Genomic DNA, 20,923 nt, shown 5'->3' on the forward strand with positions numbered 1-20,923 from the left:
CAGAATCCCTACAGTGTGGAAACAGGCCCTTTGGCCCAACAAGTCCAAACTGACCCCCAGAAGAGTAACCCACCCAGACACATTCCCCTACCCTATTACTCTACATTTACCCCTGACTAATGCACCTAATCTACACATCCCTGAACACTAGGCAATTTAGCATGGTCAATTCACCTAATCTGCACATCTTTGGATTGTGGGAGGAAACCAGAGCACCCAGAGGAAACCCACGCAGACTCCACACAGGCAGTAGCCCGAGGCTGGAAACAAACTCGGATCCCTGACGCTGTGAGTCAGCAGGGCTAACCACTGAGCCACCGTGCTACCAAGTGTGTGTTAACACATCATGGATGAGATTCTGCGGGGTTCATTTTCATTTTGCTACCTTTCTGGCTTGTGTGGAGAATGCTGAATGCAGCTTCACAAGTTTATGGATCATTTATCCTCAGGTTAAGGCAGCCAGGGTACACCCTGTGGAAAAAGGCTGGCAGAGGAGTGTGAGTGGAGCAACGAGCCAGGGGATGTGTTTTCAGATGCCCTCCCATATCCCAGCCTGCCTGCTTTGACAACATTGTCTCACTTTGAAACATGAGGCTGTGAACTTGTATCTGATCGGATTCGTTGATCAATGGGTTTGAATGAATTCACACTCCCTTCTTTAAGATACAAGACTGATGGTGCCAAGGTCTGTGGACCATCCAATGGTCACCAAGTGCCAGCAACATTGGCAGCTCCAGCAGTCTACGTTGGTGATAGGTAGGATCTGATCGGATCAATTCCCCTTTTTGCTTATTCATTCATGGGATGTGGGTGCCACTGGCTGGGCCCAGGATTTATTGCCCCCTGTCCCTAATTGCCCCCCTTGAGAAGGTGGGGGTGAGCAGCCTTCTTGAACCGCTGCAGTCCATGTGCTGTGGGTTGACCCACAATGCGCTTAGGGAGGAAATTCCAGGATTCTGACCCAGCGACAGTGAGGGAACAGTGGTACATTTCCAAGTCAGGATAGTGAGAGGCTTGGAGGGGAATTGCAGGGGATGGTGTTCCCATGTATCTGCTGCCTTGTCCTTCTAGATGAATGTGGTCGGGGGTTTGGTAGGTGCCATCTGTTGATGGTTGGTGAATTTCTGCAGTGCATCTTGGAGATAGAATATACTGTTGCTACTGAGTGCCAATGGTGGAGGGAGTGGATGCAGTACAAATCAAACAGGCTGCTTTGTCCTGGATGGTGTCAAGCTTCTTGAGTGTTGTTGGAGCTGCACCCATCCAGGGAATTGGGGAGTATTCCATCACTCTCCTGACTTGTGCTTTGCAGATAGTGAGCAGGTTTTAGGGAGTCAGGAGGTGAGTTACTCACTGCGGTATTCCCAACCCCTGACCTGTTCTTGAATCCATTGTGTTTATGTGGTGAGTCCAGTTGAGTTTCTGGTCAATGGTAACCCTCAGGATGTTGACGATGGGGGGGATTCAGTGTTGGTAACACTGTTGAATGCCAAGGGGTAGTGGTTAGATTGGCTGTTATTGGTGATAGCCATAGCCTGGCATGAATGTTACTTATTACTTGTCAGCCTAAGCCTGGAGATTGTCCAGTTCCCGTTGCATTCGAACATGAACTGCTTCAGTGTCTGAACATTGTGTAATTATTGGCAAACATCCCACTTCTGACCTTATAATGAAGGGAAGGTAATTGATGAAGCAGCTGAAGATGGTTGGGTCGAGGGCACTATCCTGAGGAACTCCTTCGTGCTGCCACTCACTTGTCATTTTTTGAGTGCCACATTCTCCCAGACTGGTGCTTCCTGTGAGTGCCAGTCTCTCTCTCTTACCTGAATTATCACCTGGAGTTACTCTCTCCTTCTGGGCATTTCCTTCAGGTGGAACTGGTTGATCACCAGTCGTTGTAGAGGAGTGTGCAGAACCTGATACTGCCAATAGAACACAGCACACTGACACTTTAAACAACATGAGACCTGGCTACAGTGAACAGCCAGGGGACAAATGGGACCCTGAGAGGGATAAATCTCTCAAAGACAACATGTCCAGCAAGGCAGCACTCCCTCAGTAACACAATGAAGTATCAGCCTGCATTCTGGGATCAAGAGCCTGGAACAGGACTTGAACCTGTGACTCAGTGACTCAAAAGCAACAGAGTCACTGGTAGAGCCAGAGTGAAAATGGGGAGGCCAGCAATGGGAGCCACTGGAGGGAGTAAAACAAGGCTCATGCATGGCAACATTCCAAAATGTGTCAGTAAATCACAGCAGCCTTGGAGGTGACTTGCAGCCTGCAGTGCAGTGAACATGGCGATACGTTTACACAGTGAAGGACTCAGACATTACTGGTTACACTGTAAGATTTCGTTTATTGCAATGAAGAAGCATTTGCGACAGATTGTGGCCTAAATTCGCAGCCAGCATCTCAACTGGAGAGCACACAGTGGGTTTGGATTGTCCCAGCTCTCAAAAAAAACACACGAAAATGTGAGGCTTGGTGTCAGCTGTTAACTGCCCTCAAACACAAACCCTGAAATACTGCAGATGTTGGAGATCTGGTACAAAATCAGGAAGTGCGGGAGAAACTCAACATCCATACGGAGAGCGTCTCGAGGCTCAAACACTGAGGGATAAACACAAATCTGACTCATTGTGATTTGAAGCGGTAACTTTGTTCCTCTCTCCACAGATGCTGCCAGATCAACAGACTGTTTCCAGAACCTTCTGTCTCTCAGACCATGTCAGAGTGTTAGCTTGGCCTGGCCACAGAAACATTTAACATTCATGTCTGCAAAGCTCAGAGAGAATCTCCAGCTCACTTTCACTATTAATCAATCTCTTCATGTCGAGCTCCCTGGTTATCGGAGTAAGCAGAGGTTAATCTCTCACCAGCGGAGCAACTTCAGCAGCATTCCTGGCGCTGTACACAGCAACTTTTGGCAAGGCCTGCAGTCCCTTTAGCCACTGGCTGCTCCGTCAGCTTGAATGGATCAACAGCGTTGTCCTAAAGAAATGGGAATCAACAAAACCAAAACGTTAAAACCTCAGTATGAACAAAAAGAACATAGGGACTAGGAGCAGGAGCAGGCCCTTCGAGCCTGATCCCCCATTCAATAAGAACATGGCTGATCTTTTCATGGGCTCAGCTCCACTCACCCGCCCTCTCACCAAATCCCTTAATTCCTTTACGGTTCAAAACATTATCTATCTTAGCTTTTAAAATGTTTACTAAAGTAATATCAACTACTTCACTGGGCAGGGAGTTCCATTGACTCACAACCCGCTGGATGAAGAAGTTTCTTTTCAATTCAGTCCCAAATCTGCTCTCTCTAATTTTGAGGCTATGCCCTCTTGTCCTAGTTTCACCTGCCAGTGGAAACATTCTCTCTACTTCTATCTTAGCTATTCCCTTCATAATGTCATAGGTTTCTATAAATTCCACCCTTATTATTCTGAATTCCAGTGAATATAATCCCAATCTACTCAGTCTCTCCTCATAAACCAACCCTCTCAACTCCGGAACCAACTTAGTGAACCTCCTGTGCACCCCCTCCAGTGCCAGTACATCCTTTCTCAAGTAAGGAGACCAAAACTGCACACAGTACTCCAGGTGTGGCCTCACCAGTACCATGTACAGCTGCAACATAACCTCCCTGCTTTTAAACTTCCACCAATCACTCTGTGGATTAGACTTGTCCCCCACAGGACCACTGGGGCTCCCTGGGATACCCAAGACAACCACCAATGTCAGCCATGGCTCAAGTTGGTAGCAGTGTCCTTACTGAGCCATTGGCTCCAGACCTTGAGTAAAACAGTCAATACTGACAGTCCCAGGCAGTACTGAGGGACAGCTGCACTGTTGTCGGTGCCACCTTTCAGCTCGGAAATGTAAACCCCATCTTCTGAAGAAGTCATACAAGACTCAAAACATTATACAGTCATACAGCACGGAAACAGACCCTTCGGTCCAACCAGTCCATGCCAACCATAATCCCAAACTAAACTAGTCCCATCTGCCAGCCCTTGGCCCATATCTTTCCAAACATTTCTTACTCATGAACGTTAACTCTGTCTCTCTCTTCACAGGTGGCTGCTAGATCTGCTGAGTGTCTCCAGCATTCTCTGTCGTTGTTCTGGCATCTGCAGGATTTTGCTTTGAGTTGAACCCCATGCATGTGTTGGCCATGAAGAGGAGATGTCGGGCAAGTGATCCACGATCTCCTGTCACTATTTATCCCTCCAAAAATATCACAAGGAAACAGATTACCCGATCATGATCACTTTTCTGGTGGAGCTTGATGTGCTCCAATGCAACCACATTCAAAAACACTTTCCCATGGCCGGTGGTGTGAAAAGTGCTATATAAATGCAAACCTCTCTTGCTTTATGACACAGGAGCAAAAACATTAATTTATATAGCCACTTCTCAAAAGATGTCACAAAACATTTCAGATCCACTCAATTATGTTTTTATTGTCCAATTATGTTTCTCTCGAGCTTTGTTTTTTTTAACACATGCATTAGTGACTGTGGGCTGATTATGCGTCAGTGCCCAGCTCAGGGGTGACTCGGGCAGATGTGGAAGATCCCAGGGTATATCTTAATGAAAAGCCGCTGCAGGATCTCTTTCTCCATCTGAATGAACAAACTGGTCTCTAATTTGAACAGGAACACCTCCAACAAGACAGCACCCAGAATTCCTTCAGCCTAACTCAAGATCACCCAAACACATGCCCTGAACAGCCTCCACTTCTTAAAACTCTGCTGCGTCCCAACTCACGCCAAGTTCCATTTGCCCATCAGCCTTGTGCTCACCGACCTGCACCAGCTCCTGATAAAGCAACATCTCATGGCCACTTCCACAGAGAAGGACCAGGGCAGCAGATATATGGGAACACCAAACCCTACAAGTGCCCCTCCAAGCCACTCACCATCCTGACTTGGAAATATTTCGCTGTTCCTTCAGTGTCGCTGGATCAAAAACTTGGAATTCCCTCCCTAAGGGCATTGTGGGTCAACCCACAGCAGGTGGAGTGTAGTAGCTCAAGAAGGCAGCTCACCCCCACCTTCTGAAGGGGCAACTAGAGACAGGCAATAAATGCTGGCCCAACCAGCGATGCACATGTACCATGAACGAATTTAAGAAGTTCCTTTGTTCCATTTCTTCACCTTCCAAACACACAACCACTTCCACCTAGAAGGCCGTGGGCAACAGATACATGGGAACACCACCATCTTCAAGTTCCACTCACTACCCTGACTTGGAAATATATCACCGTTCCTTCAGTGTCACTGGGTCAGAATCCTGGAATGCCCTCCCACAGAGCATTGTGGGTCACTGGACTGCAGCAGTTCAAGACAGCAACTCACCCCGCCCTCTCGAGGACAATAAATGTCAACAGACCCCGCGATGCCCCAGATTCTTCGGTGAATTTTTTAAAATTAAAATTTGAAAACATTGGTTTGGAAGATTCTCATTTGTTTTTATAAAATTCCTCCATCACCTTGCTCCTCCCTAACTCGGGAATGTCCAACTGCTAAATATTGGCCTCCGAAACATATCCGAATTCAACCTCTCTGTCATTAATAGCTATCAACTCGGAAATTCCCTCCCTAAACCTTGCCTCTTTAAGACGCTCCTCTGAGACAATGTTTCAGACCAAGCTTTTAGGTAGGGTATGTTGTCTCCTCACGTAGCTGGCACAGGGTCAGACTTTGCTTGACATTTGTCTTCTGAACAACTTTGGCACATGTTACTATGTTAAAAGCTTCACAGAAACACATGCTGTAGTGGGGATCTAACCCAGGATTGAGTGCAAGGTTAAACTGAGCCAAGTTGCTACTTGTAACAGGCAGAAATTACAAACGGAAATACCGACGAAAGAAAAGTTTACTAAACTTTTATCACAATATTACAAATAAAATGTACCTTTCTGCACATTCCTAATGAGTCATGTGTGAGGGAAAGTAATTGTAACACAACTTTGCAAATTTTTATGCTGTAACAGCACCAACTCTCTTGCCATTTTCTGTGGCTCCACACAACGGCTGCCTTGCTGATCTTTGAGGGGCCCTATTCTCTCCCTAGTTACCCTTTTGTCCTTAATAGATTTGTAAAAACCATTTAGATTCTCCTTAATTCTATTTTCCAAAGCTATCTCATGTCCCCGTTTTGCCCTCCTGATTTCCCTCTTAAGTATACTCTTACTTCCATTATACTCTTCTAAGGATTCACTCGATCTGTCCGGTCTATACCTGACATATGCTTCCTTCTTTTTCTTAACTAAACCCTCAATTTCTTTAGTCATCCAGCATTCCCTATACCTACCAGCCTTCCCTTTCACCCTGACAGGAATATACTTTCTCTGGATTCTTGTTATCACATTTCTGAAGGCTTCACATTTTCCAGCCGTCCCTTTACCTCCGAACATCTGCCTCCAATCAGCCTTCAAAAGTTTGCCCTCCTGATTTCCCTCTTAAGTATACTCCTACTTTCTTTATACTCTTCTAAGGATTCACTCGATCCATCCTGTCTATACCTGACTTATGCTTCCTTCTTTTTCTTAATCAAACCCTCAATTTCTTTAGTCATCCAGCATTCCCTATACCTACCAGCTTTCCCTTTCACCCTGACAGGAATATACTTTCTCTGGATTCTTGTTATCTCATTTCTGAAGGCTTCCCATTTTCCAGCCGTCCCTTTACCTGCGAACATCTGCCTCCAATCAGCTTTCAAAAGTTCTTGCCTAATTCCGTCAAAATTGGCCTTTCTCCAATTTAGGGCTTCAACTTTTAGACCTGGTCTATCCTTTTCCATCATTACTTTAAAATGAATAGAATTATAGTTGCTGGCCCCAAAATGCTCCCCCACTGACACCTCAGTCACCTGCCCTGCCTTATTTCCCAAGAGTAGGTCAAGTTTTACACCTTCTCTAGTAGGTACATCCACAAACTGAATCAGAAAATTGCCTTGTACACACTCTCCATCTAAACTTTTAACACTATGGCAGTCCCAGTCTATGTTTGGAAAGTTAAAATCCCCTACCATAACTACCCTATTATTCTTACAGCTAGCTGAGATCTCCTTACAAGTTTGTTTCTCAATTTCCCTCTGACTATTGGGGGGTCTGTAATACAATCCCAATAAGGTGATCATCCCTTTCTTATTTCTCAGTTACACCCAAATAACTTCCCAGGATGCATTTCCGGGAATATCCTCCCTCAGCACAGTTGTTATGCTATCCCTGATCAAAAATGCCACTCGCCCTCCTCTCTTGCCTCCCTTTCTATCCTTCCTGTAGCATTTGTATGTTGGAACATTAAGCTGCCAGTCCTGCCCATCCCTGAGCCATGTTTCCGTAATTGTGCCAGTCCTGCCCATCCCTAAGCCATATTTCTGTAATTGCTATAATATCCCAGTCCCATGTTCCTAACCATGCCCAGAGTTCGTCTGCCTTCCCTGTTAGGCCCCTTGCATTGAAATAAATGCAGTTTAATTTATTAGTCCTACCTTGTCCCTGACTGTTTGACTCCCTTCTGTTCTCAGCTGTACCCATCTCAGATTGAGCCAGTATATTAGTCCCCTTCCAATTTAGGTGCAATCCATCCTTCTTGTACAGGTCACTTCAACCCCAAAAGAGATTCCAATGGTCCAAAAATGTGAATCATTCTCCCATACACCAGCTCCTCAGCCATGCATTCATCTGCTCTATCCTCCTATTCCTGCCCTCACTAGCTCGTGTGGAAGGGAATGGTGGGAGAGGATGGGAATGGTGGGAGGAAGGGAATGGTGGAACAGGTCAGGAATGGTGGGAGGAAGGGAATGGTGGGAGAGGTCGGGAATGGTGGGAGAGGTCGGGAATGGTGGGAAACCTCCACCTCTAGACTTCCTCAACTTCCAGACAATCACCTACAACACACTGTGAATAAACCTTTGCTGCAAATACCACAGATAATTACCAGTGAGGAGAAAGTGTGCTTGATCCATTTTAGTTGGAAGAAGGAGTAACTCATACTTAGCACATGGACCAAAAGAATTAGGAAAAGAATTAGGCCATTTGGCCCATCGTGTCGGCTTCAGCATTCAATCATGCCTGATAAGTTTCTCAATCCCATTGCCCTTCTTCTCCCAGTAACCTTCGATTTTTAAAAATTAATTCACAGCAGAGGCCATCACTGGCTAGGCCCAACATTTATTGCCCATCCCTAATTGCCCAGAGGGCAGTTAAGAGTCAATTACATTGCTGTGGGTCTGGAGTCACATGTAGGCCAGACCAGGTAAGGATGGCAGTTCCCTTCTCTAAAGGACATTAGTGAACCAGATGGGTTTTCCAACAATGGATTCATGGTCATTAGACTCTCAATTCCATGTTTTAATTGAATTCAAATTCCACCATCTGCTGTGGCAGGATTTGAACTTGAGTCCCCAGAACAAGGCCTTGGTCACTGGGTTAATAGTCCAGCGATAATAGCACGAGGATGTTGATTCCCTCACTAACCTATCTCTGTCTAAATACATTCAATAACTTGGTCTCTGCAGCAATTACGCAGATTTACCACCCACTGGCCGAGAGATTCTAAGTTCTAATGGTGAACTGTCTGAAACTCCAATGTAGCCTCATCATTTCTGCCCAGACTTAAACTGAGTTCCGATATTTGATCAGTCTTGTTGCATCTGAAAGTTACAATTGGTTGCAGCATCCTTGATTTAAAAAGGCAGTGATGAAGGCAGGCTGAGTATAGTCAGACACACTTTGACAGCACTGCCATTCTAACTGTCCCCAGTCAGCTCCTTGGCTTCGTCAGCCTGTGGCTCAGTCAGTAGCACTCTCCTCTCTCAATCCCACGGTTCTGGGCTCAAGGGTTTGAACACAAAAAGACATCAAGATAAATGGAGCTCTGTGCAGCTGCAGTCCAACATTACGACACAGCCCCTAATGCTTGCAAAAGTCTTAATATTCCTGACCATCTGTTAACTTTTCAAAGGAAAAGCTGAATTCTTGCAGTCACAGAACTCCTTCATCTCATCACAAACATCTGACAAGGTTGAGAGAGCAGAGAACTGATAACTTCCTTGAGATTTAAATAGGCAGCTTTTTGGGTGGTCTCTGATGAGCCTTACTCAGGCTAACAAATAGTCACTGAGAGGCACAAGGCCCTTGTTATTATTTATTGGAACATGATGTTCACTGCATAGCCCCAACACTTCATGTGATTACAAAAAGTTCCAATTCATTTCAATCCTAATGAGCTGTCCTATTCTAAGACCTGAAATTCCAAGTTTGAGGTTCCCCAGCCAAGGGAAATAAGTTGTCAGTATTTACTAACTTGAGGTCCGTGAGACTTAAGGGTTTCAATTAAATCCACTCTTATTTCTCTATACCTTAGAGAACATAGTCGTCATTGTCCTGAAGAACAAACCCTTCGTCCTAGGAATCAGACTAGTGAACCTTTCCCATGTTCCCTCTAAAGCAAATGTCTCCTTCCTTAGGTAAGCCTATGAAAACCATATAACAGTGTCATCCAGGTACATCAGTCAGCTGGGATTCATTACAGAGCCTAAGGTCAAGCACAACCTCTTGACTAGATAGTTTATCAGAAAGGTTAACTCAGCATTCCCTATGCTAATGGCTTGCAGGACCTCAGATTCCAACCCCCTCCAATTCTGGTGAAAAAAATCTTATTTCTCTCCCAGCATCCAATCTCGTCCGCTTGACATTGTAAAACCATCTGCTACATCAATCAACTGCTAAGTGGGATTCATTACAGATTCAAAGGGTCAAGAGCACAGAGTTAGCTGTAATGCCACTTGAAGCCAAAGATAAGATCCAACACATCAATAGATCGGTTCAGTTCCGCACAATGTTAAAGAGTGAGAAGCGACATTCCATTGGGAAAATATGAAAGTTTGATGGGAACATTTTGTCCTAAAAATGCCCTGATGCCTAACAAGTTTATCAATTGTGTGCACATGCTTACCTCAATCTTGCTCAACATAATTTAGTACATTGTTTTCGAACTTAGCTTGACCTTGCATGAAACAACTGCAAAAGATTGGCGTTTGTAATCTCAAAGTTAATTATTAGTTCCAGAAAAAGGGGCAAGAAAATCTGCAACAAGCAAAACTTGTTAATTTCGAGAGTTCTTTTCAAATAAAACACTGGATTAGTTACATAAGTGACAAAGCAAATATTGAACTAAACAACATGGGAGTGGGTTTATCAAGTGTCTGATAAGAATGTCACAGACGAGTAATCCAGAGGCCCAGAATAAATGGCCTCAGAACCTTTATTAAACCATACCACAACTACATAGAGAGCTGGAATTCAGATTTGAAAAATCTGGAAACAAAAACAGGTGATTTGAGTCTGATGCTGTAAAAATTCTCTTTCAAATAAAGAAACATGTCGTTCTGACAGCTGTCCCACACCCAGAACAGAGCTCTGAAGTACTCGATTGTATCAAATCCCTAATTTCCACAGGAAAAGCTGAGGCAGGCAAAAATGCAACAGTTTGGTTGGTGGTTGGTTGGTGGGGGGGGGGCACGGTACACAATAACGTTTCTTTCATGGGATGTGGGCATTACTGAGAGAGCCCTACTAAATGTTGCCTGCTACACGGAAGTTATGGGTCAACTACGTTGTCGTGATTCTGGAGTCAGATGTAGGGCCAGGCTGACTGAAAACAGCAGAGTTTCATTTTACAAGAGTGGTCACATTAGAATCATAGAATCCCGACAGTGTGGAAATAGGCCATTAGGCCCAACAAGTCCACACCGATCCTCCGCAGAGTAACCCACCCAGTCCCATCTCCCGACCCTATTACTGTACATTTACCCCTGACTAATAGAGTCATAGAGATGTACAGCATGGAAACAGACCCTTCGATCCAACCCGTCCACATCCCTGAACAATCTGGGCAATTTAGCCTAGCCAATTCACCCTAACCTGCACATCTTTGAGTTGCATTTGGATTACGGAGACTAACCTCTGCATTGCTGACATCTTATCAGAATTCAGATAGACCTACACTTCTCACTGACTCAGAAAGACAGCCAACAGCAAAGACCCCTCCCGCCCCGGTTAAAATCTCTTTCGATCTCTTTCATCAGGCAGAAGTTTGAACACACCTACCAACAGGTTCAAGAACAGCTTCTTCCCTGCTGTTATTAGACTGCTGAATGAACCTTGCAAATTTCAAACCTAATGCTGATCTTGCACTTTCTGCACCTTTGCTGCAGCCGTAACATTGTATTCCTTGCCCGGTTCTATGACATTTGCATACTACGATCGGCATGTACGGCCTGCAAAACAGAACGCTTCACTGTACCCACCTAGACATGTGACAATAACAAATCATAGAATTCCTACTAGTGCGGAAACCAGCCATTTGGCCCAACAAGTCCATACCAACTCTCCAAAGTGCATCCCACCCATATTCACCCCCTACCCTGTAACCCTGCATTTCCCATGGCTAACCCACCTAACCTACACATCTGTGGATACTATGGATAATTTAGCATCGCCAATCCAACTAATCTGCACATCTTTGGACTGTGGGAGGAAACTGGAGTACCTGGAGGAAACCCGCGCAGATACAGGGAGTGTGTGCAAACTCCACACAGACAGTCGCCCGCGGCTGGATTCGAGCCCGGGTCCCTGGCGCTGTGAGGCAGCAGTGCTAACCACTGAGCCACCGTGCTGCCCAAATCAAATCAGTTCACCAGCTTCCATGGTGAGTTTTAGTCCGGGCCCCTAAATGATCAGCCCGCTGATGTGATCGCAATACTACAGTCACCCAAGCTGCTGGTCCTGAGAAATTCAGCACCTGGTTCTTGACCCTCCACTTAAACTATCACCATCTCTCTTCTCTTTCTCTCTCTCACACACACACACGCGCACACACGCGCACACACGCGCACACACACACACTGTTTCACATTCCCAGTCAGAAAACTCTCAGCAGTGAAAACCAGATTTGTGAAGTCTCTCTGTCAAACCACAATCTAAAAACGGCATTAACGTGGTGGACAATACACCCCAAAGTACAACAATAAAACCACTAAAACAAATGGCCATCCTGAAAATTCTGAGAGCCATTTCTGAATAGTGCCGCGAGTGTGGTGCTGGAAAAGCACAGCAGGTCAGGCAGCATCCTGAGCGGGAGAAACGATGTCTTGGGCAAAAGCCCTTCATCAGGAATCGTTTGCCAAAACGTTGATTCTCCTGCTCCTCGGATGCTGCCTGACCTGCTGTGCTTTTCCAGCACCATACACTCTCGACTCTAACCTCCAGCATCTGCAGTCCTCACTTTCACCCATTTCTGAATAGTGTCAATTGCACATTACCCACTGACACACTTCTTTTTAAAAACCACCAGGACATAAGAATTTGCAAATTTGTCAATTTGCTAATGGGACTAAATACTAATTCAGAATGTTAAGGACTTAAATGAAAGCAAAGCTGTAGGTACATAGAAAAACAACAAGTAAGTTTCAATTCCAGTATGGCCTCTCTTTCACTCTCCATAGGTACTTTCAGCAGTACCCACTGTTTGTATTTCCAACGTTACAGTGTTGTCTACACAGTTTAGCTCACAGTATTAGATAATTCTGTTTTCTTTTCCAACTTCAAAGTGAACACAATGTTCAAGAAGAGACTGTACTGGTACAGTCCTGTCGACACACTGTTATCCACCAGCTGATCCCTCACTGTGACACGCAGTCGAGACTAAACATCACTCTGCACAGCTTGTTTGGCCAATATTACAGAATATATTTGGTAAATGGGTTATTTCAAAACGTTAGCTTTCTAAAGTAAAGGCAATTCACTGTCACAGCATCCACCACAAATTCCACAGGCCATGCACCTAGAGCTTCTGGCTTGGAGGCAAGGACGCTACCCATTGTACCTTTGATGTTAAACCATTCAAATTAAATATCAACCGAGGTTGCTATTCTCTATGTCAGTATGATCCAAGCGGACTGAGTGTAAGATGTGATTACCAAACTGGGCTGAATTTATTCTGGCAGTTGCCAGGATAGTCAAAGCAGCACAATTGCTTTCCAGGCTATGGGCAGAGTTGCACAGATTGTAGAACAGCACAGGACAGGCCCTTCGGCCCACTGTGTTAGTGCTGACCATGATGCCATTCTACACTAATCCCATCTGCCTGTATTTGTCTGTCAAAATGCCTCTTAAACCTTGTCATGGTCTCTGCTTCTCCCACTTCCCCTGGTGGCACATCCCAGGCACCTACCCCTATCTCCTGTGGCAAATACCTTCCTCACACACCACCTTTCAACTCTCCACCATCACCTTTAACCTATGCCCCACAGTATTTGACATTTCCACCCTGGGAATAAGACTCCAATTTTCCACCCTATTGATGCTTCCATAATTTTATACACTTCTACCAGGTCGCCCCTCAGCTTGTGACATTCTAACAGAAACAATCCAAGTTTGTCCAACCTTTCCTTACAGTGAATGCACTCCAATGCAGTCCTGTCACGTTCATTAACCTGGCCCTGTCAAGACATGACTGAACCTCTACCTTCTCCTCAATCACTCCACAGTTCTGTTCCAACTGTGTGTTGCATCCTGTAATCAATGATGAGGAAAGTTTGCATCAAAATACACTCACATCAGTACAGAACATCTTCAATTATCTGAACGAGACAGGTTGGGAGTATTTTGTTTGGATGACTGTTTGGATAACGGATAACATTTTCACAGGACCTTGAGATCTTGTTCGGATAATCCAAAATTCGGATAACCAAGGTTGTTCTGTAAACATCCAGGAATCTCAACTATCAGAGCCTTTTGGCTTCTGCACCCTTTCACTTTTAAACAGATCTGGAAACCCGAAGTTTTGGTATTCTTTTTACATATCCCAGACTAATTTTATTGTGCCTTTTTCCTTAGTTCATCGCCTTTCTACATCCTGTGGGGGGGAGGAGGGGCGCGGTTTACTAAGTATTGCAAATTATCTTAGTAAACGTTTAACTTTCAACTAGCTTTACACAGAAACTTCGAAAACATAAGCAGGAGGCCATTCGGCCCTTCGAGCCTGCTCCATCATTCACCAGGATCACTGCTAATTATCTAACTCAGTCCCCTTTCCCCGCTTTCTTCCCCCATTCCCTTTGACCCCTTTAGTCCCAAGAACTACCTCCAATTCCTTCTTGAAAACATTCAATGTTTTGGTCTCAACTGCTTCCGGTGGCAGAGAACTCCACAGGCTCCCCGCTCATTGGGTGAAGTAATCATCTTAATCCATAAAATCTTCCCATACAAACTGTGATCTCTGGTTCTGGATTCCCTGGAACATCCCTCTTGCACTGACCCTGTGTAATGCTGTTAGAATTTTATACGTCTCTTTGAGGACCAACACTCTCCCTCCACCCTCCCCAAACTCTGGTTATTATAATCTTAACTGATCCAGTTGCTCTTCTGACATGAGTCCTGTTATTCCATGGAATCAGTCTGGTAAACCTTTGATGCACTTCCCTCTAGAGCCCAAAACCAAACTCACCGAATGCTTACCGGACATCTGATTGTGTGTTTCGAGCTGTGTTGTTTCAGGCGAAAACCTCAGCTATCTGACTGGTGAACCCACTATCTTTGTTTTTAGAATTAGCTTTATTGTCACATGTACTTAAATGGGTGCAGTGAAAAGTGTGTAAGTAACTGCTTATAGTACTGTCTAGGTCCCTAAGTACAGCTTTTCCAGTTCAAGTCCTTGGAAAAATAGAAATGTTAGAAAGAAAGTCCAGCATTGCAGATTTTGGAATAAGTTAGAGTCCTCGAGTCCTACAGCACAGAGACAGGCCCTTTGGCCCAAGCTGGTCCATGCCGACCACAATGTCTATCCACGCTAACCCCCATTTCCCTCCTCTTGGCCCCTATCCTTCTAAACCTTTCCTACCCATTTATTTATCCAAACGCCTTTTAGAAATACAGAACGGAGACCAAAAAGGACGGAGATACTGTCTTCCGACCCAGTTCATGTAGACACCAAGCTACCAGTCCACATTGGGCCTTAATCCAGACCGTGCCTGGCTCCACCTCCGGGGTCACTACGCCGGGAGGTCGACCTGGTATCACCACCTCAGGACCGGAAGTACACGCTGAGGCCATGCCAGGCTGAGAGACCGCCAAGCTTTCAAAAAAAAATTTCCCAAACTTCTTTTTTAAAAATATGATGATCTTCACTTGTATTCATAACTCTTCCTTAATCACCCCGGAGATTAAACCCAGTTATTAGGATCACAATAAAGTGTTTCCGAGGTGCATAAGTAACTGCGCACAGCAATTGGCATTGGCATCCTGAAACTGCTGCAGTCCATGTGCTATCATGCCCAGAGGAAGGGAATTCCAGGATTCTGACCCAGTGACACTGAAGGAACGGCAATAATATTTCCAAGGCGAAAGTGAGGACTGCAGATTGGAGTCAAGATTAGTTTGGTGCTGGAAAAGCACAGCAGGTCAAGCAGCATCCGAGGAGCAGGAAAATCAAGTCAGGACCATGACTCAGAGAAAACTCTTTCTTGTTCGTCTCCTACCCTTGCTGTGTGTGTATTGGAGGTGTCTCTCCCTGTCTGTCTGTCTGTCTGTCTGTATTTGTCTTTCCAGCACTGCCCCTCTCTCCTCTCCGTTCCACAACACGACACATCTCTGCTGTCTGATAAATGCCATGCAGCAGTTGAGGTGAGGAGCGTAGCTACATTTAAAGGGTAGTGTTTAAGTGCAACATAAAGTCCTCACAAGTTCAAGAAGACCATGTCAGAAGACACATGACACCAGGTTATAGTCCAACAGGTTTATTTGAAATCATAAGCTTTCAGAGCACTGCTCCTTTGTCACTTAACAAACCACTGCATCTGACAAAAAGAGCAGCGCTCCGAAAGCTTGTGATTTCAAATAAACCTGTTGGAATGTAACCTGGTGTCATGTGACTTCTGACTTGGCCCACCCCAGTCCAACACCGGCACCTCCATGTCATGAGGACCACTCTCTCCTGACGGAGACTAGAGGAGAGTTTAATCTGAGGGTCACCGCATCTCGGGATTGGGCCAAGGTTGGGAAAGCAGCGTCCTGCAAGCTAACGTCAGCTGGTACAAGAATTCAACCCAAGCTGTTGGCATCAATGCACATTGCAAACCAGCCATCAGCCAACTGAACTCAATGACTCATGCTGTGCCCACCCTTTACTTCAGTGTACAAGGGATAAATGATAGGCTAATAGGGAAAGATGAAGTAGGGTTGGGAAAGTAGAATAGAATAGGAATAGGAATAGGAATAGAATAGAATTCCTACAGCATGGAAACAGGCTATTTGGTCCAACAAATCTACTCTCCTACGCTATTACATTTCCCCTGACTAATGCACCTAACCTGCACATCCCTGAACACTATGAACAATTTAGCATGGCCAATTCACCCTAATCTTTACATCCTTGGATTGTAGGAGGAAACTGGAGCACACGGAGGGAAACCATGCAGACGTGGAGAGAATGTGCAAACTCCACACAGTCCCCTGAAGCTGGAATTGAACCCAGGTCCCTGGCACTGTGAGGGTCCAGTGCTAACCACTGAGCCATCTGCAGTAGGGTTGAAACAGGCCAACTTTCTCTAATGGCTTGTCGTGTTGAATGGTCTGTCTCAGTAAACCCCGGGCATTGCCAGTCTCCAGTGTGGACCCAGGCCCAATGCCCCCCTGTAAGTTTCATCGGCTTTTACCTTTGATTCAGTGGACTGATCTCCTCCAGAGCATGGAGCCACTTTTCCAGCTGGCTTAATGCTGAATGCACGAGCGAAACGCGATCCCTGGAGAATTGCTGCCATCTCTCCGTCCACCGTCACCGCCTCTCCTTCCTGAGCAACAGGATTTAAAAAGAAAACAGAATTTAATTCAGGGGGAGCTGGAAAAGCAGGCGGGAGGCAAGCACTACCATCTCAAAATCTCACTTCTGCAGGAAGTGGGTACGGGAACGCAGGCTGGTTATGTACCAAAGGAGTCAAAAAAGCTGCAGATGCTGGAATCCAAGGTAGACAGGCAGGAGGCTGGAAGGACACAGCAAGCCAGGCAGCACCAGGAGGTGGAGAAGTCAACGTTTCAGGTGTAACCCAAAGGGTACTTCCAGTCTCCTGCCTGTTCACTTTCCAAAGGACACAGGGAGAGTACAGGAGGGAAACGGAGATGCTGACAAGCCAGGATGAAGTGGATAGAATGAGGGAAGTCTCAGGTGGCTGGGCTGAATGGCCTGTTTCCCTGCACATATTGTAAGAGAGAAGCACCTTTTAGAGTCATAGAGATGTACAGCACGGAAACAGAACCTTCAGCCCAACTTGTCCATGTCGATCAGATATCCCAATCAAATCTAGTCCCATTTGCCAGCATTTGGCCCATCTCCTTCTAAACCCTTCCCATTCGTATATCTCTACAGATGCCTTCTAAATGCTTTAATTGTACCAGCTCCACCACTTCCTCTGGCAGAGCTTTCCATACACGTACCACCCTCTGTGTGAAAAAGTTGCCCCTTAGGTCCCTTTTAATTCTTTTCTCTCTCACCTTAAACCTATGCCCTCTAGTTCTGGACTACCCTATCCTGAGGAAAAGACCTTGTCTATTTACCCTGTCTATTCCCCTCATGATTTTATAAACCTCTATAAGGTCACCCCTCAGCCTCCGATGCTCAAGGGAAAACAGTCCCAGCCTATTCAGCCTCTCCCTATAGCTCAAACCCTCCAACATCCTTGTAAATCTTTTCTGAACTCTTTCAAGTTTCATAACATCCTTCCTATAGCAGGGAGACCAGAATTGAACACAGTATTCCAAAAGTGGCCTCACCAATGTCCTGTACAGCCACAACATGACCTCCGAACTTCTATACTCAATGCACTGACCAATAAAGCCAAGTGCACCCAACACCTTCTTCACTATCCTATTGACCCGTGATTCCACTCTCAAGGGACTATGAACTGATACCGATGTTTGATAATAAAAGTTTGATCTCGAGACAAATCTCAAGAAAACATACATTATAAAAATTCACCCTACTCCTTATTTTAGAGTTACAAAAAAGCGAGTATGGTTAGACATAAAAACAACACTTAGCCATTCCCCTGTTGTGAGGAGCTCTCTTTACTGAGTTTCTCCAAGGTCAGCTGTGAATTTCACTATTTGTTTGTTTTTTTGGAGAGTGAACTCCCATGTGCAGAGACACTTGACACCAGTCAGCTGTGAACGATCACTGCCTTGACACTGCAGATTCACTGCACCTCCTTGGAATTTACTGGTTTGGAGATTTTTAACACCTCGACAGTTTGTCTGTGTTTCCTGGGCTAGGGCAGGGCCACTTTTTGCTACCGATGTCCAGCAGCCCTTGAGAAGGTCGATTTGAACTGAACGGCTCGCTGGATCAATTCCGAATGAAGACCTGATCACATGACAATGGGCCTGGAATCACCGAGAGGGCCTGATGGTTAAAGATGACAAACTGCCTTCCCTTTAGTTTCACGGTCACCGTTACCAATCCTAGCAGTTTCTTTGAAAAGAAAATTCTATATTTTACTATCTTTTGTAATTTAAAATTCCTCAACAATCATGGAACAATTTGAACACATACCTCTGGGTTCCCAGTCTAACAGCCCCCAGTGTTCCCAATCCAACTGTCCCCAGGTTCCCAGTCCAATGGCCTCGGTATTCTCAGTGCAGTCCCTTCGCGATTGGTTAGCTCAGTTGGCTGAACAGCTGGTTTGAGGATTACACCAACAGCATGGCTTCAACTCCCACACCAGATGGGGTTACCTTCCCAATCTCTCCTCCCTCACCTGTGGCATGGTGGCCCTCAGGTGAAAGCACCATCATATCTCTCTCTCTCTGTGTGTGTGTGTGTGTGTGTGTGTGAGAGAGTAGCCTGGTTACCCTCTGGGACTATGGCCTCTAGTTTCCCAATAAACATGTTATCATGCCCTCTTGAATAATCAAAACAGTTTCTAGTTGCAAATCTTGAGCGGACTAGGATTTGAAACCTGAACCTTACGTTAAAGGTGTAGTTGACATCAAACTTCAGCTTTTCCTTAAAGCCTCTGATCGATCCATTGTAAGTCACACAGCACTTTTCTTTCGGACATCTGGCCGGGATTTTGAATAGTCGGTATGTGGCAGAAACAAACTGGAAGTCTCCTAACAGGAGAAAAAGGAAAATTTAAAATGGTCTAAAGAAAAAATTGCAGCAATCACCTCAGCCAGAGGGGGAAATTTAAAATCAAAATTTTCTGCCATTTTACTGCAATCTAAATTGGAAGAATTGTGGGCGGCACGGTGGTTAGCACTGCTGCCTCACAGCGCCAGAGACCCGGGTTCAATTCCCGCCTCAGGCGACTGTCTGTGTGGAGTTTGCACGTTCTCCCCGTGTCTGCGTGGGTTTCCTCCGGGTGCTCCGGTTTCCTCCCACCATCCAAAAAGATGCGCAGGGTCAGGTGAATTGGCCATACTAAATTGCCTGTAGTGTTAGGTAAGGGGTAAATGTAGGGGTATGGGTGGGTTTCGCTTCGGCGGGTCGGTGTGGACTTGTTGGGCCGAAGGGCCTGTTTCCACACTGTAATCTAATCTAATCTAATCTAATCTAATGAGGAAGTTGAATAAAGAGCTGACAGATTCAGGAGGTGATGAGAACACATTAAAGTAATCAGGGAGGCTTGTCAGCTTTACCAGAGTGAGGGGGAGACAGACAGAGAGAGAGAGAGAGAGAGAGAAAGAGAGAGAAAGAGGAGAAAGAGAGAGAGAGAGAGAGAGACAGAGATAGAGTGAGATAGAAAGAGACAGACTCTCATGAGACTGTCATATGATCAGAGAATGATTCAGCACCAAAAGAGGTCATTGGCTCATTGTGTCCATGTGAAAACCAGTCAATTCTCACAGGTTCAAATCCCAGATAGTAGATCGCAGAATTTAAACTTAATTCATAAAACTGGAATTAAAAAGCTGGTCTTAGTGACAGTGAACAATTTTATCACCAATTGTTGTAAAACCCCATCTGGTTCACTAACTTCCTTTAGGGAAGGAACTCTGCCATTTTTACGCGGTCTGGCCTCCATGTGACTTCAAACCCACAGTAATGTGGTTGACTCCTCACAGCCCACTGAATGGGATGAGCTACCCAGTTTAAGGGCAATTAGGGATGGGCAACAAATGTTGGCTTTGCCAGTGACACCCACATCCCACGGAAGAATCTCTCTCCTCTGCCATTTGTTCATATCTCTGAGTCTACCATTACCATCCGTCAGGTGACCAGTGAAGAGGACAGAACAGCACCTTCCAAACCACAACTTCCACCATCTCGAGGGACTAGGGCAGCAGATACACGGGAACACTACCCACTGCAGGTTCCCCTCCGAGCCACTCACTACCCTGACTTGGAATAAAAACAGAAAGTGCTGAAGAAACTTCACGGCCCTGGACAAAGAAACAACGTTAACAATGTGAGTCTGAGGGGAATCTAAGATGGCGGCGATCTGAGAAGATCACACTGCAGAGCTTTGCATCGCAGCAGGAGCAGGACGGTCCTTTAACCCGTCCAACCCAGGTCATCAGGATTTCTTGGGGCGTTGGAAAGATTGTGAAGCCCCAAGAAACATTTAAAAATTGACTTACCTGTATTTTCAGCTGTCCAGAAATGCCTAAAAAGGGAGGAGGAGCATCTGAGGCCGGGCCTGCAGCTCAGCCTGCAGCAGCCTCAGAGCCAATTACTCTCCAGGACCTGGTGGACCAGCTCTTGAAATCTCGCGAGATGTTGGGGAAACAGATTGAAGAGAAGCTGGCTCCAGTCTCTCTCATGCTGCAGAAGCATGAGCAGCAGCTGGGAGACCTGGAGAAGAGGACGGATGAGGTGGAGCACAGGGTCACAGTGGTGGAAGCTGATGCCAGTTC

The 20,923-nt window shown here is 45.6% G+C and overlaps 1 protein-coding gene across 2 annotated transcripts in view; it reads right to left on the reverse strand.

Moving 5' to 3' along the window:
* Positions 1-2,339: 2,339 nt before the first annotated feature.
* as3mt (arsenite methyltransferase) overlaps positions 2,340-20,923 on the reverse strand; it is a 62,695-nt gene continuing 44,111 nt past the window's right edge. For both annotated transcript variants that reach the window (XM_043713041.1, XM_043713042.1), the window contains exons 9-11: positions 19,035-19,177; positions 16,729-16,863; positions 2,340-2,994 (exon numbers count right to left, since the gene is read on the reverse strand). In XM_043713041.1, coding sequence (XP_043568976.1) covers positions 2,893-2,994; positions 16,729-16,863; positions 19,035-19,177 — 380 coding nt within the window. In that variant the 3' untranslated portion in view covers positions 2,340-2,892. The remainder of the gene's footprint in view (positions 2,995-16,728; positions 16,864-19,034; positions 19,178-20,923) is intronic.

Source organism: Chiloscyllium plagiosum, chromosome 22 (genome assembly GCF_004010195.1).
Source record: "Chiloscyllium plagiosum isolate BGI_BamShark_2017 chromosome 22, ASM401019v2, whole genome shotgun sequence".
Taxonomy (NCBI): Eukaryota; Metazoa; Chordata; class Chondrichthyes; order Orectolobiformes; family Hemiscylliidae; genus Chiloscyllium; species Chiloscyllium plagiosum.